The sequence below is a fragment of the Medicago sativa genome, chromosome 8 (assembly GCF_051527215.1).
Source record: "Medicago sativa cultivar Bolivia chromosome 8, Bolivia_mono, whole genome shotgun sequence".
NCBI lineage: Eukaryota > Viridiplantae > Streptophyta > Magnoliopsida > Fabales > Fabaceae > Medicago > Medicago sativa.
The window spans coordinates 20,369,088-20,382,598 of record NC_140756.1 but is presented as its reverse complement, the minus strand read 5'-3'; the positions used below and the strand labels follow the sequence as shown (position 1 = coordinate 20,382,598).

The 13,511-nt window shown below is 33.8% G+C and overlaps 1 protein-coding gene and 1 long non-coding RNA gene across 2 annotated transcripts; both read right to left on the bottom strand.

Moving 5' to 3' along the window:
- Positions 1 to 469: 469 nt before the first annotated feature.
- Positions 470 to 6,196, bottom strand: LOC146897682 (protein REVEILLE 5-like). Its single transcript, XM_085731331.1, has 8 exons — positions 5,878 to 6,196; positions 4,116 to 4,173; positions 3,626 to 3,749; positions 3,355 to 3,534; positions 3,126 to 3,245; positions 1,579 to 1,688; positions 1,370 to 1,429; positions 470 to 1,140 (listed from the first exon to the last, which is right to left on the bottom strand). Exons 1-8 carry the CDS (start codon positions 6,117 to 6,119, stop codon positions 1,033 to 1,035), a joined length of 1,002 nt encoding a protein of 333 aa, XP_085587457.1. The 5' UTR covers positions 6,120 to 6,196; the 3' UTR covers positions 470 to 1,032.
- A 3,904-nt stretch (positions 6,197 to 10,100) lies between these two features.
- On the bottom strand, positions 10,101 to 12,887 carry LOC146897681 (uncharacterized). Its single transcript, XR_015021993.1, has 3 exons — positions 12,079 to 12,887; positions 11,609 to 11,800; positions 10,101 to 11,074 (listed from the first exon to the last, which is right to left on the bottom strand). It is a non-coding gene; the product is annotated as an uncharacterized LOC146897681 (long non-coding RNA).
- Between the last annotated feature and the right edge of the window lie 624 nt (positions 12,888 to 13,511).

Sequence of the window (13,511 nt, the reverse complement as noted above, 5' to 3'; positions counted from 1 at the left end):
AATTTGAATCAGTGTTCAGTTCTTTGGTAGATTTAATAATAAATATTTCTTTTTCATTAATTTTTTCAAGCTGAAGCCAACAGCAAGCTTGATTGACTTGTAAACCTCAATTTATCACAGATTTGTCCACAGGAATGTGATCTTCATGAACATATTTGAGGGAGGGAAGGAGGGAGGGAGGGAGAGGGAGAGAGAGGGAGGGAGAGAGAGAGAGAGGGAGGGAGGGAGGGAGGGAGGTAGAGAGAGAGAGAGAGAGAGAGAGAGAGAGAGAGAGAGAGAGTTACAATTTCAGTTTTTATATTTTAAATAGAACCGGTCGCTTGAACTAACCCACATTTCGTCGTGTTGGTCCTGTTCGGATTCAATCACAAAATTTGCATAAAACCAAAGTAAACCGAAACTTTTAATTGATTTGAATTTTTTCCACCAAAAGTGGAACAAAACCAATCCACTACCATAACAAAATGTATTCTACCAATAACCATCAACATTAAAATTTAGGAGATATTCTATTTTGTAATGACCAGTGCAAAGTGCATCCTCTTGTCAAGGTCAGATTTGGTTGTATCAGCCTTATTCAAGTATCCACACTGCATGAAAACAAGAGTAAAACTTATCTACATAACCATTTTATTAGTTTATATACAACACAAACGAACGAGCACCTCCTAAATCCTAACATTGCTCTTCCGTACTAATATTAGAAAGAAGCTTCCAGGCATAACCCTTCAAACCACTCAACAAACTGTACAGCATAGCCTCCACAAGTAACCTAAACAGGACACTCATTATCCTGCATTCTAAGCACAACCATCTTCGTAAATTTTACACGTAGTCCACACGAAACACTAGGATACTATTAACTATCTAACCGATGCCTGGGACAGACAGACAAGAATTCTATCCAAAAGGCATGCATATGGGTTCCATGTACATGCATGATGCAACCATCTACACTCTAAATTCTTTCAGCAAAACCTTTTGTCCTCTGCTCCTCATTCTCCTACTTCAAGACAAACCGCTGGAAACACCCTAAGTAGACAGAACGGCATTTTCAGATTTTACAGTCATGGATTTGCTGCTTGGATTAGCAAACTTTGCCTTCTCGCAGTCAGGATCATATGATGACAGTAGCCTCTTCTGCATAGATTAAATGTTCGGGGAGCAAATCAATCAGTAGAGTATGATGCAGTTTATATTTAGAAAAGTAAAATGAAACGATGTCGTTATATAGCTATATTACATATGATAAAAACAGCAGACTAAAAGGGATGATAGAGGCATCTGAGTTAATGTGTGCAGTAACTACGTTGTCTGATGGTAAAATCCTAAGAGAAAAAATACTATGGCTAGTGAAGATAAATCTTACATGATCCTCAAATTCAGGACTCGTTAAATTAATGGAGAGGTTTCTCATCAACAACAGTGCCTGCAAAATAGAACCATGTAAATTATTCAGACATTAGAAATGAGATTAAAGAACAAATATTAAGACCCCCTTTTCAACCCATGGACCAGCGCAGGCCGAAAAGGAGAAAGAATGATATGGAGACAAAGAAAAGACTTCATATCAATTACCGTTTCAACATTTATTGGGTCCATCTGTTTTAGCCTCTGTAGCTGATTGGTTGAATTTGGATCAAATACACTGCCAATGAAGCGGTATACTTGTGCAAAATCTGGCATGACTGCACATAGGGGTAAGACAGGAATCAATGAAACATGAATATCCTAGCAAAATGTATACTTAACAATCACAATATCAGACATCCAGTATGCCAAAACATACTAACTTAAAAGTATTAATATTGTTCATAAACATTGCTAGTTACTCACACATTAGATTATGAAATAATCAAACGTTCTACTTCGATATAAATGTTAGGAAAACTGACAAGAGCTTATTATATGCACTGCTCACTCTAGACAGTGAATTTATATCACTTCAGGGGATGGAGGTTTCCCCTCAATTATAATCACTACTTTGGCTATATCACTTGGCAACATGGAATCTCCAACACACACCTCTTCATGGCCAAACAACAGATATAGAGTAAGCTATAATACCATCTTAGAATTTACTCAATTCCCAATACCTCACAAAATAAGTTTGTAAATCGATAACTTCCCAAACATTATAAGCACTACCTAGGTCATATGTGTGGTCAATGTGAAACTATCTAATAGTAACTTCAAAACAACTCTTATCTGTATCACTTTTAAGTGAGCAGGAGCACTGCCTTGCAGAAGCCTGTATAATTTTACTTTTTTCTCCCTATCCCACAACAAAACAGCAGCAGCTTTAGGGTTTATGTTTTGTGTGCTTCTTAGAAAATTTGAGTATTTTAGCAATACTTTTACATCCTTAAAACTGAAAGCTTCAAGGAACACCATGACACTCCTTATGCATGTTTCCTATTATTCTCATGATTGCTATTCACAAGAACCCATTCCAAAACTTATGATTCGACATAATTGCTGTTCCTTGATCATAGATACATTTAATTGAAATCCATAATATCTTTGGCCAGTATTTTTGGCCAGGGAGAATTCATCCTTCAGTTCAATTTAATAATGATTGTACATGCATAGGTCAATGTACTGAGCCTAACATGCAGATCACAATAAAATGAGAAGTTAACACTCAAGTACTTAAATGGCCCACTCGCTCATACCCTGCCACTCACCCCTCCCATAGCTTTATGAATCTATTAAATTTGTTGTGCAAGATTGAGACTTTTCGAAGACCGCAATTTCTTTGGCCAAGCACATATGAGTTCAGCATGGATATACTAGATTATGATGAAATAAGCCTAGTCTAACTGATAAAAACCATACACACCGGTTCATTCCTCCATTTGTTATAATCCTAATAAATGAAAATATTTGTTTTCCCTAGTTGATTCTTGTAAAAAACTGCCACCACTGCATAAGTATGACAGACGATTGGGCGATGTCAAAACAATAGAACTATGGTTTTCAGAATTTGGTTATAGTTGATTCAATCACATATCAAGAAGCACAACACTATTACAAACAATCATAGGATCCTTTATAAGATTTTTTATTAAGCTATTGTGTCAAGCAGAATCAAGTACAAATTAGAAACAAAGAAGCCTCCTAACCTTTAACAGGCTTGCCCGAGCAGCCTTGATTAATCCCTTTACTACTTTGCTTCTCATTGCTGCTGCTATAGCAACAATTAACAGGAACAGCTTGTCCAGATCCAGTCCATCCTGTGTCGTCTAACAAACAAAAAACTTTCCTAGTTAGCATAACTTTCCTCGTGGCTAACATTCATCCGAGAATAAAGTGAAAAGGTCCAAAGCATAATGGCGTTCAGAACAAACAAACCTGTAGTCACTTGTGGCAAACCGGTTGGTGGTGGAGCGTTAAAATTCAGAGATGATAAAGGCAGATTAGTAACTGGTGTACCAAGCACAGATGATGAATCTGTGCTATAAATGTAAGTTGGGTCAACAAAAGCAGGTGAAGGTTGCAATGGCCCCATGACTTGGGGGGATGCAGTAGGAGCTGATAATGCAAAAATAAAAACCAGCGTTATTCATCAATTCATACAAAAGAAAAAGGCCAGTGGTAATTAAATGTGATTGAACATAATCACCATTTTTGGGAGCTTTTTGAGGGTATGGGTGAGCAGCTTTTCTCTTTGGCCGAGGAGGAGGGACATGTTCACTTGTTCCACTCTTCTGAACTTTGAGAAAATACTTCTGTGCATGACTTCGTATCTACAAAAAAAAAAAAAAAAAAAAAAAAAAAAAAAAAAATACACAGAAGGGTAAAGATGGGAAAGTGTGAGGAACCTAAATGAATGTCAACATATTCATCATAATAAAATTGTTAAAATAAACACTATACTCATTACATAATTCAAGACAAGGTAATAACTTTATCTCCATTCTTTTCTACTTAATTAACCATACAACAAAAGTAACAAACCACGGGTTTTACTTTAATGTTGTTAACCCATCATCTGTCAGATTTTTGAAGAAAAGCATAGGAAGAATAAATTACATTTCCTTCTGATGCAAAAAAATCTATATTTAACTATGTACTTTTGTTCATTGTTTCTCTTTGAATTTAATGATAATTACCTGGATAACTGTTTTTGAACCAACAAAGGCTTCAATCTTCTTCCAATCACGATCGAATCTGAAATCAATCATCAGAAACACAGAAGAAAATGAGCAAAAATAAGCCAACAAATCAGATACCACGATACATTGGCTTTGCAAGCAATCAACAGGGGTGGCCAGGGGGATGTGAGCTTGTTTATTATTTATTAGGCACAAAGGATGCTATCCACAAAACATGGTATAGCACTTATTGGAGAACATAATCTATTATAGCCGACACTCGAAAATGGTAGAATGCCAATGCTATGGATTGCCCTAAACTCATATCCTTGACCATATTTTTTCTGATACATTTCTCAAGGTGATGAATTATACATCGATAGAATTTCTAAAGAATCTAAACCAGAATTCTTTCAATTATTAATCATAAGCTATAAAAAATAGTAGTTTCAATGCAGATGAAATGAAGTTCATTATTTAAAAGTAGATAATAAAACAAACTGTTTGAATCATAAATTGAATCAGGTGTTTCGTCACATCCCCATTCACACACATGTGATTTAAGAATCCATCTAATTCCTCTAAAACACATTTCATTGCAGAATCTGCACTTTGCAGCCTGTTACTTAAATGAAGGGAGCAGCCTTAAAACTCGGATAGTAACACTTGTTTGATGAGGGATCCTTGGCAGATACTATTTTATGGTGGTTGAAAAGTTTAAGCAAAAATGTTGTAAATAAACCATATACACGTGAAGCCATAACCTGAAACAAAAGGAGCATTTCTATTTCTATAATACTCACAACCCCGCTTTCAAATCATGAGCTTAATTCACACCTTGAGTAGTTGGATTAACTGCTCTCCCATCCCACAATAGTTTCTTTTTTTAAGACACGTGCATCATCTTAACTAAACTAAAATCTCAATACTTGTGAATAGAATACCAGGAACAATCCACTAAATAGAGAATGCATGACCAGGATCAGAATAAAGATAGTAATCAATGCAAGAAGAACGGTGATAGTGGTAGACAAGTAATTGAAGCAATAAGATGTGGGGAGAAGTCTAAATTATCATTCCATACTAGAATGCAACCCACGCCTTTTGTTACAACCCCTTTGATTTAGAAGAAGTTGCGAGTGTCACAATGCAATAACTAAGCAAAAGACAGGGGCCATCTTCATTATTATTTTTTTGCCTTAAAAACTTCAAATCACTGTCACTACTACACAAATCTACATTCTTCCAACTCAAACCTTTTACTATATAAACATCATTTCCTTGCCATTCCAGTCTAAGTTTAAGCAGAGAAAGATAAACCCAAAAGAAAAACATGCAAATTTTCTTCACATACTGAATGAAAAATTTAAACTTTGTTGTAAACAGATTGAAAGACGTTTATATTAGCGCTTATTATAAGCTATTTCCATAACAAAAGATAAAATAAAGTCAAATTGTTCTCGTATAAGCTATAAGATCCTGGAGAGCTTATGGAAATAAGCTGAAGACAACTTATGAACATGTCATAACTCATAAGCAATTTTCATACGTTCTCTAAAACAGTAGATAAATTCAAATAAGTCCCTATTCAAACAGGCCCCTAATCCTTTCCCCAATAAATAATCCTAAGTGAATGTAAATCCAAACAGACCCTAATTCATTCATCAAGAAAATTAAGCAAACCAAAATTCCCGACATAATCAATTTCCACAATATTCAATAATAATCCAAACAGAACCTAATTAACAACAATATAAGCAATTTCTTCAATCCAACTTACAATTGAAGAGCTTCTAGAAACTTATCATGTTCCTGATCAGTCCAACTCTCTCTAGATTTAGTAATCGTATATGGTTTCCGGATCTTCTTATTCGGATCCTCAGAAACGGTAGATGCTGCCGCGGCGGTGGTAGATGGCGGCGGCGGTGGAGGAGGAAGATTGTTAACACCGGGAAGACCCATAGTTGAAGGATCGAAGAAGTAGAAACCTTGTGGTGTTGGATTAGGGTTTATAGATACCATAACCAAAACCGTAATTTCGATTATCTCGCGTGCGTTGGATGTGTAGTTTACTTTACTGTTGTTCTTGTCTTTGTTTTGTTTTGTTTTGTTCGCAGTGTTTTTGGTTTTGATAAACGACGAAGCGCTGTAAAGAGAGATTCTAGAAGTTTGTTGAATGGTGGTTAATGACTGTATGTACACGTGGACATCGAGGAACGATGTCGGCTGCTTTTTTCACTCCCTTCCCTAGTTTTACATTTTTTTTTTTTTTTGGTCTTATACCTGGGGTACTGGTCAAGAAATATAAAGATAAAAAAATTGTGTTAGAAATATAAACTGTCTACTTGTGACTAACTAATTATTGCACCACTTTTTAATAAAATCTTATCTTACCTCTTTTAGCTGTTTAACTAATGTCATGGGACACTGGTTAACATTCTCCTATTTTTTTTATACAATATGTTTTGATGTGTATCAGACCTATGAAGCCCTCGTACCGATACGCGCGTACGATACGATACGGGTACACGGATACGCAATTTTCTTAAAATTTATGATACGATACAGCTAAGATACGTCAACAAATTGTTTATAATAAAACTTATATATATATATATATATATATATATATATATATATATATATATATATATATATATCTGTGTGTGTGTGTGTGTGAAATACTTGAAGAAAATAAACCTGGAGTATTCTCCATTATATTAGAAAAATGTAAAAAAAATTTAAAAATAATACATGTGATCAAAATAAAAAAAATGTAAAGTTTTCTTATAAACCGTATTATATTTTCATATGTTGGGATGTTGCGAGAAACATCATTATAAGAACTAAATACAAATTTTATCTAATGTTGATTAACTGAATCACCTCTCTCTTGTTACTTTCATCCACAAGAAATATAATTTTAAGTGGTTTATCAATAAACAATTTTATCAATACATATCTAAAATTGAATCATACACATATCTACTACTCCGTCCTTTCCTTTTTAAATGTATTTTTAAGGTGAATTTTTCGTTCCTATTTAACTGTCTTTTTGGTATTTTTAAAGGTACGTATTGTCAATTATATCCTTTGTCAATTACTCTTATCTTTTTCAATAAAACTAATTAATGCAATCTATTTGGAAAACTAAAGTTTTTTTTTTAAACAAAGTTTGTTTCCTGTTATCTTCAAATTTAAACCAAATTTTGTTACAAACAATGGTTACAAGAAAAGTTAAAATTATATAAATAAGATAAGTAGTAATTGTTAAAAATTTCAAGTGCAAACTAAAATAACAGAATTGAGAGAAGAAAAATAAAAGACTCCATGGATGTTAAAAAACTAAAAGACAATTGTTTTTTTTTTTGACGTTAATAAAAGACAATTGTTTGTTAGGAGAGAGCGCAAAAAATAGAAATTTGTTGGAGAAAAAGATAATAACTGGTAATTGTTTGTTACAAAAGAAAAATAACATATTAAATTTATTAGAAAGATAGAGTGTGTGCACGAAAGTAGGAATTTATTTGTGGATTAAAATGAGGGTAAAATATGAAGAAAATGTGCAAAAATACACATCGCTATTTTGGTGTTAATTTTCTAAAAAGACACTTAAAAAGGAACAGAGGGAGTACATTTTTACAACATTGTCTCACTTTTTTACCCTTCATCTTTTTCTATGATACGTATATGTGAAGTATCTTATAAGTATCCTTGTGTATCTGTTGAGTATCATATAAGTATCCGTTTAATTTTTTTTTAAATTTAAATAATTAATTCCGATACTTCGTGAGTGCGTATCCGCGAGTATATGTGAAGTATCGGTATACGTATCCGATACGGGTACGTCTTCGTTTTGGAGTATACGGGCTTCATAGTATAATGATATTTTGCTCTTTTTATTTCGCTAACGTTTGAAAATCATTAACGTTTTTTTTAAAAAAAATTAATTTTGAACCCACTTGGGTTGGCCTGGTGGTATTGGCTTGGGTCTTGGGAGTGTGCTCCTCCGCAAGGTCTCAGGTTCGATTCTCTCCGGTGCCAATTTGGGTGGGCTATTTAGCTTCTTAAAAAAAAAATTAATTTTGATTAAAAGTAAAAATATAAATGTGTTTTGCTTTCAACTTATAACAAATCAAACTAACCATAGTTATCTATTTTAATGAAATCAATAATATAACAAAAATATATAATCTAAATTCTTATTTTTTGAATGACACCAACAATAATTTTTTTATTAGGCTTAATTACACATTTGGTCCTCGTGTTTTGGCCTACTCACGAAACTGGTTCTGCCCCTTTTAAAACAGAACAAAACTGCCCTTTAATTATCATTTTTGTTGCATTTTTCATCATACCCCCATCTTATCCTCCAAAAACGCAGAGAAATAACAGTTTTAGACCTACCCCCTATGCTCAACCATGAAATAAACAAGTAATAAAACATTTTGGTACAAAAATTCACTTTATTCCACATACTAACCAAAAAAACTCTAAGATATGTTTTAAATTAGGTTTTTTTTTGTTAGTGTGCTGAATAGAGTATATTTCTTGTACCCACATGTTTTATTCCTTGTTGATTTCATGGTTGAGCATAGGGGTAGGTCTAAAACTGCCTAAACCTGTCATTTCTCTGCGTTTCTGGAGTTTGAAAATAGTAGGTAGGACTAAAACTGCAAAAACATGATAGTTTAGGGACGATTTTGTTCAATTTAAAAGAGGCAGGACCATTTTCGTGAGTTGGTCAAAATGCGAGGACAAAAAGTGTAAAAAAACATTTTTATTATAGAAAAAATTGTTGCTTAAGGGTATAATTTGGATAACGAAAATGAAAGTATGTATACACTCAAATAATATGTTACTCTTTTTAAATGATAAAGGAAAATAGTGGACATTTGTGTTTTTTATACTTTCATTTTAATATTTTAATTTTTTTTCGTCAAGTAGCCTGGTGGCTAGAACTCACACAATTTAATTGTGGAGAAGTGGGGTGTCCGGGGTTCGAATATCCCTACCAACTGAGCTAAGCTCACGAGAATATTTTGATATTTAAATTTACTAGACTTTTCACCCGTGCTGCCGCACGGGTCATATACAATGTAAATATATTTTGGAAAAAAAAATACATGGTATAATTCCAACTTAATATTCAAATGTCATAACTTTAAATTTAAGAATAATGGAAGTTTTCCGTGTCTACACATTTCTGAAAATTTCTTTAAGCACTACATTCAAAGTACTATCAATGCAAACACTTTCTTCATATATTAGCAAAACTATTAGTCAATTTCTTGAGGTAACCCTTGATATTGATACAAAAAAATTGGCCATGCGAGAACACTGGTTGTAGAAGGTATATGCTGACTTGTTTTAGTGTCTGTCCTTGACGATGTTGCAATCAAAATCTTCCTAATACACCCTTTAAGGACACTTGGATAATAATAAATAACTTCAAAATTATAACAAACAAACACAATTGACAATAAGAAAGTTACAGTAACAATGACGACGATGTGATATGTAACAAAAACAAAAAACAATTACGATGTGATGTCATTTTTATAATTAAACATTTCAGGAAGCTTCTTTATATACTACATTTGAGGTATTGTCAATGCAAACACCATCTTCATCAGTTAACAAAATTTTCAGACCATGTCTTGATGTAACTCTTGATATCGCAACATTCAGTTGGCCATGCAAGAACACTAATTGTGGAAGATATATACCAACTTGTTTGAATGAATGTCCTTGACTTTTTTAAGTCATTACAAAACATACAGATGTAGGAAACTGTCTCCGTTTTCATTACATATATTTTAGACCGATGATATAAATTTTAATAAGCTTTGTAAAGAGTGATGTGCATGTCTGCTATACAAACATGCAGCATGTTGTAAACAAAAAATATAATACACAAAGAAAATATAATAAACAGCATGTTGTAATTTGACATCTTATTTTGAATTTTCAAAATATGCTACAATTTTTTTTTATGCCAGATGAACTGCAAAAAATAAAAAAAAAATTGGTATCATCCATGTCTCTTTTTAATGTCCAACAAAATTGAAGTGGTGGCTAAGAGTTGGAACACTATCCACGTGAATTGGGATTAATCACGGTGACTTTAGTGTTTCATGAGAGATAAAGATGAAATAGTAAGTAGTTAAGGTGAGAAACAATAATATATATAAGTTTTATATTAACAACATGTCTTCAAAGTTAGCCAATCTCAATCCATATCCACAGCATGTCTTCAAAGTGTCTTAACACAAAATCCCTTACAGTGAAATGAATGGGAGAATCACTACATCCTGATTCCTGAGTTGGTACTATAACAGAAGCCTCCGAGGCAAAAGAACTTTTGCAATATCGCAAAAACTTTGCCAAGGAAATAGTTTTCTGGTCCATTTTTTGGGAAGAAATAATCATTGAGAGGCTATGCTTACTTGCCCATGATGGCATAAACTTATTATTTGGTACATCTTCATCTTCATCATCATCTGATCAATATGGAGACATCTCGTATGATTGCTCTTGAAGTGAGTATTTGATGATAGTGTCGCTGTCTTCAACAGCTTTGATCAAATCAACCATTTTGTCTTTCCTTTATTGGCACATTAGCTCACAGATTCTGACTTACCATAACAGCTTTCCTTGGTTTTGTTATTGGCTGAATCGCTGATGGTCAAAGGTTCAGTTTCTGAAATTTTCTGCACATTGCCTTGTCTATTATTCTCTTGCAGTAGCAAGTTGTTACAATTGTCTCTTAAAGATGTTCATTTTTCATTATGAACTATCTTAAAACACAAAGTAAAGAATAGTTGGTCCAAAAAACACAAAGTAGAGAATGTGAAAAACGACCTTCATCCTAGCTCTGCTGTAAACTATTTAGAATTTTGGTAAGCAAGTAACATTAATGCAGAGCCAAATTATCATATGCCTTCAAACATCTTGACGAAGAACCAAGATAGACCCTGAAATGCTCACCATTATTGTCCTAATTTGCATTAGAAGATAAATGCCTAAAGCAGTGACCTAAAAGTGATACTAACTATAGAAATTATACATGTGTTTCAAATATTAACAATGCAGACTAACTAAAAGGTGAATGCCATCTAGAATGAGAATAACAACAAATAGTAAACTTAACTATTAAATAATCCAATAAGTAAACCATTTGTTGTCAGCTGTAAACCTATTAGATGTGCTTGTGCTCTTCATCAATACCTAAGTAAGAAGAACATTTGAAGGAAAAAATTTCACATAGATCATGAAAGTACTTAAAAACAAAACGTGCAATAACACATATAATTGTGAAATCGAAAGTGTGAAAAACATTTAGAAATCAAAAGCTTAAATTTTAATGTTGAGGGTGAACATATAACATCCTTGTAAAACCTTTGCTTATATGTTAAGGGTGAACAAATCACAGAGACAACACAGTCGAAGATAACATAAACTTAAAGGATAGAAAATCAGAGACAACAAAGTCGAAGAAGACGTATTACCTTCAACGTATGAAAGTCCATTGACAATTTTCTGTGTGAAAACACCTTATTTATGCCACCAGCCCCAAATCAAAATTCTCATAAACTATAGATCAATTAGCTTATATGACTAAGATCAAATCAAGAAGTGATAGTTGATATCAAATCGCAGAAAAATGCAACCCAAATGCAATGAATTTATGACCAATCTAGCTGCATCAGTTATATAAAGTAACAAAGAATTAGTAACAGAGACTAATGCATAAAATAAAATACCAATGATAGATACACACAATATACAATTCCAATGATAGTTAAACAAATAAACAATAAACAGTTTACTTCTATAATAACCTATTGACTGTTGAATTTTGAAGTAACAATAATAAAAAATTTAATTAAACCCCAAAGTTCACAACAAATATAAGTGGAAAGTGGGAAAAAAATGAAAATTGAAATAGATAGGATAGCTAAAGGGGAAGATGGCTTACACGACTGGGGATTAGAGGAATGTGGCTAACCCAAACAAACAAACAAACAGGGACGTCAAACAAAACCTCGAGCCATTGAATTAAAACTAAAACAAATTAATTACACTTGATTAACAAAACAAAAAGGGTTGATAGATTGAGTACTTGTAGAGAAAAATTCAATGTGCTACCACAGATTGAAACCAACATATGGAGAGTAAAATTCAATGTGATAGGTTTTCAAATTCCAATGATAAAATCGATCTAAAATATCAAGAGAAGAATAATAGAAGAAATATAAAAAATATATATTGGAAATGATTGACCCGTTCGACGAATTACCATACACCTGAAACGGCGATTAACAAAACAGTAGGTGAACCATTTCAGAATCCTTAGGCTCAATCTTCACACATTTTAGCTTGACCGGCTTCGTGGCGGATTCCTCGCCATCCAGCTCATAGACCGTCAGTTCAGAAATTCCTTTCTCAGCGGACATTTTCCCCACAACTTTGCTGAAGGTGTCTGTTTGTTCATCCTCATTCTCATTCACTTGGTTAACAACACCTGCTTTTTGATTAAGGGCAGACTTGGATGAATCAGCGCACTCAACCATCTGGATCTGAACACAAAATGAGTGTAACATGAGCATTTAAAATTTACAGGTTCATCACGATTATACCATCTTCATAAAAGTCAACCAAAAAGCAATTTTTGTTTTTTATACAAATGATTTGGTTGTACCTTCCCATAATTGCAAGAATATGAAAAAGACCCAAAATTCAAGCATACCCTAATTCAGAGAACAAACTGATAAATCATTTTTTTTTTGCAAAATTGAACAAAAAATTCATTCAAAACATTTTTGCGTTGAACATGTTTGATTTTTTTTTTTGCAAAATTAAACATGTTTGATTTTTTTTTGCAAAATCAAACAAAAAATTCATTCAAAACTAATCACAAAATTCATTCATGTACCGGCGTTCTCCCCTTCTGCTCCGACAACCAGTATCGCGGTTGTGACCTTTGTCGCGACCGTTTAAGCCCTATCTTTTCAACAACTTTAAACCCTATCAGTTCTAGAAACAACAATGGTGAAAAGAGAGTGGAGGGAGGAGACGGTAGTACTGTTGCCAGAAGTGGAGGCGGCATGCCGAGAGGATGAGGTTGTTGTTGCGGTGGGAGGTGAAAAGTGGGAAGAAGAACTTTAAACCCTATCAGTTCTAGAAACAACAATGGTGAAAAGAGAGTGGAGGGAGGAGACGGTAGTACTGTTGCCAGAAGTGGAGGCGGCATGCCGAGAGGATGAGGTTGTTGTTGCGGTGGGAGGTGAAAAGTGGGAAGAAGAGAGTGGTTAAGTTGTGTGAGGACGTGTGTGGAGCAGAAGGGGGAAACGTCGGTGGACTGATGGAGAGGTTTGGTGGTCGCCGCCGATGGATGGGGGGAGAGGGTTG

Coding starts and splice junctions, on each gene's coding strand:
- LOC146897682 (XM_085731331.1), bottom strand. CDS start 6,119: ATGGTATCTATAAACCCTAATCCAACACCACAAGGTTTCTACTTCTTC. Junction 1,689..3,125: donor CTCGGGCAAGCCTGTTAAAG/GTTAGGAGGCTT, acceptor CCCTATGTGCAG/TCATGCCAGATTTTGCACAA. Junction 1,141..1,369: donor GTCCTGAATTTGAGGATCAT/GTAAGATTTATC, acceptor TAATCTATGCAG/AAGAGGCTACTGTCATCATA.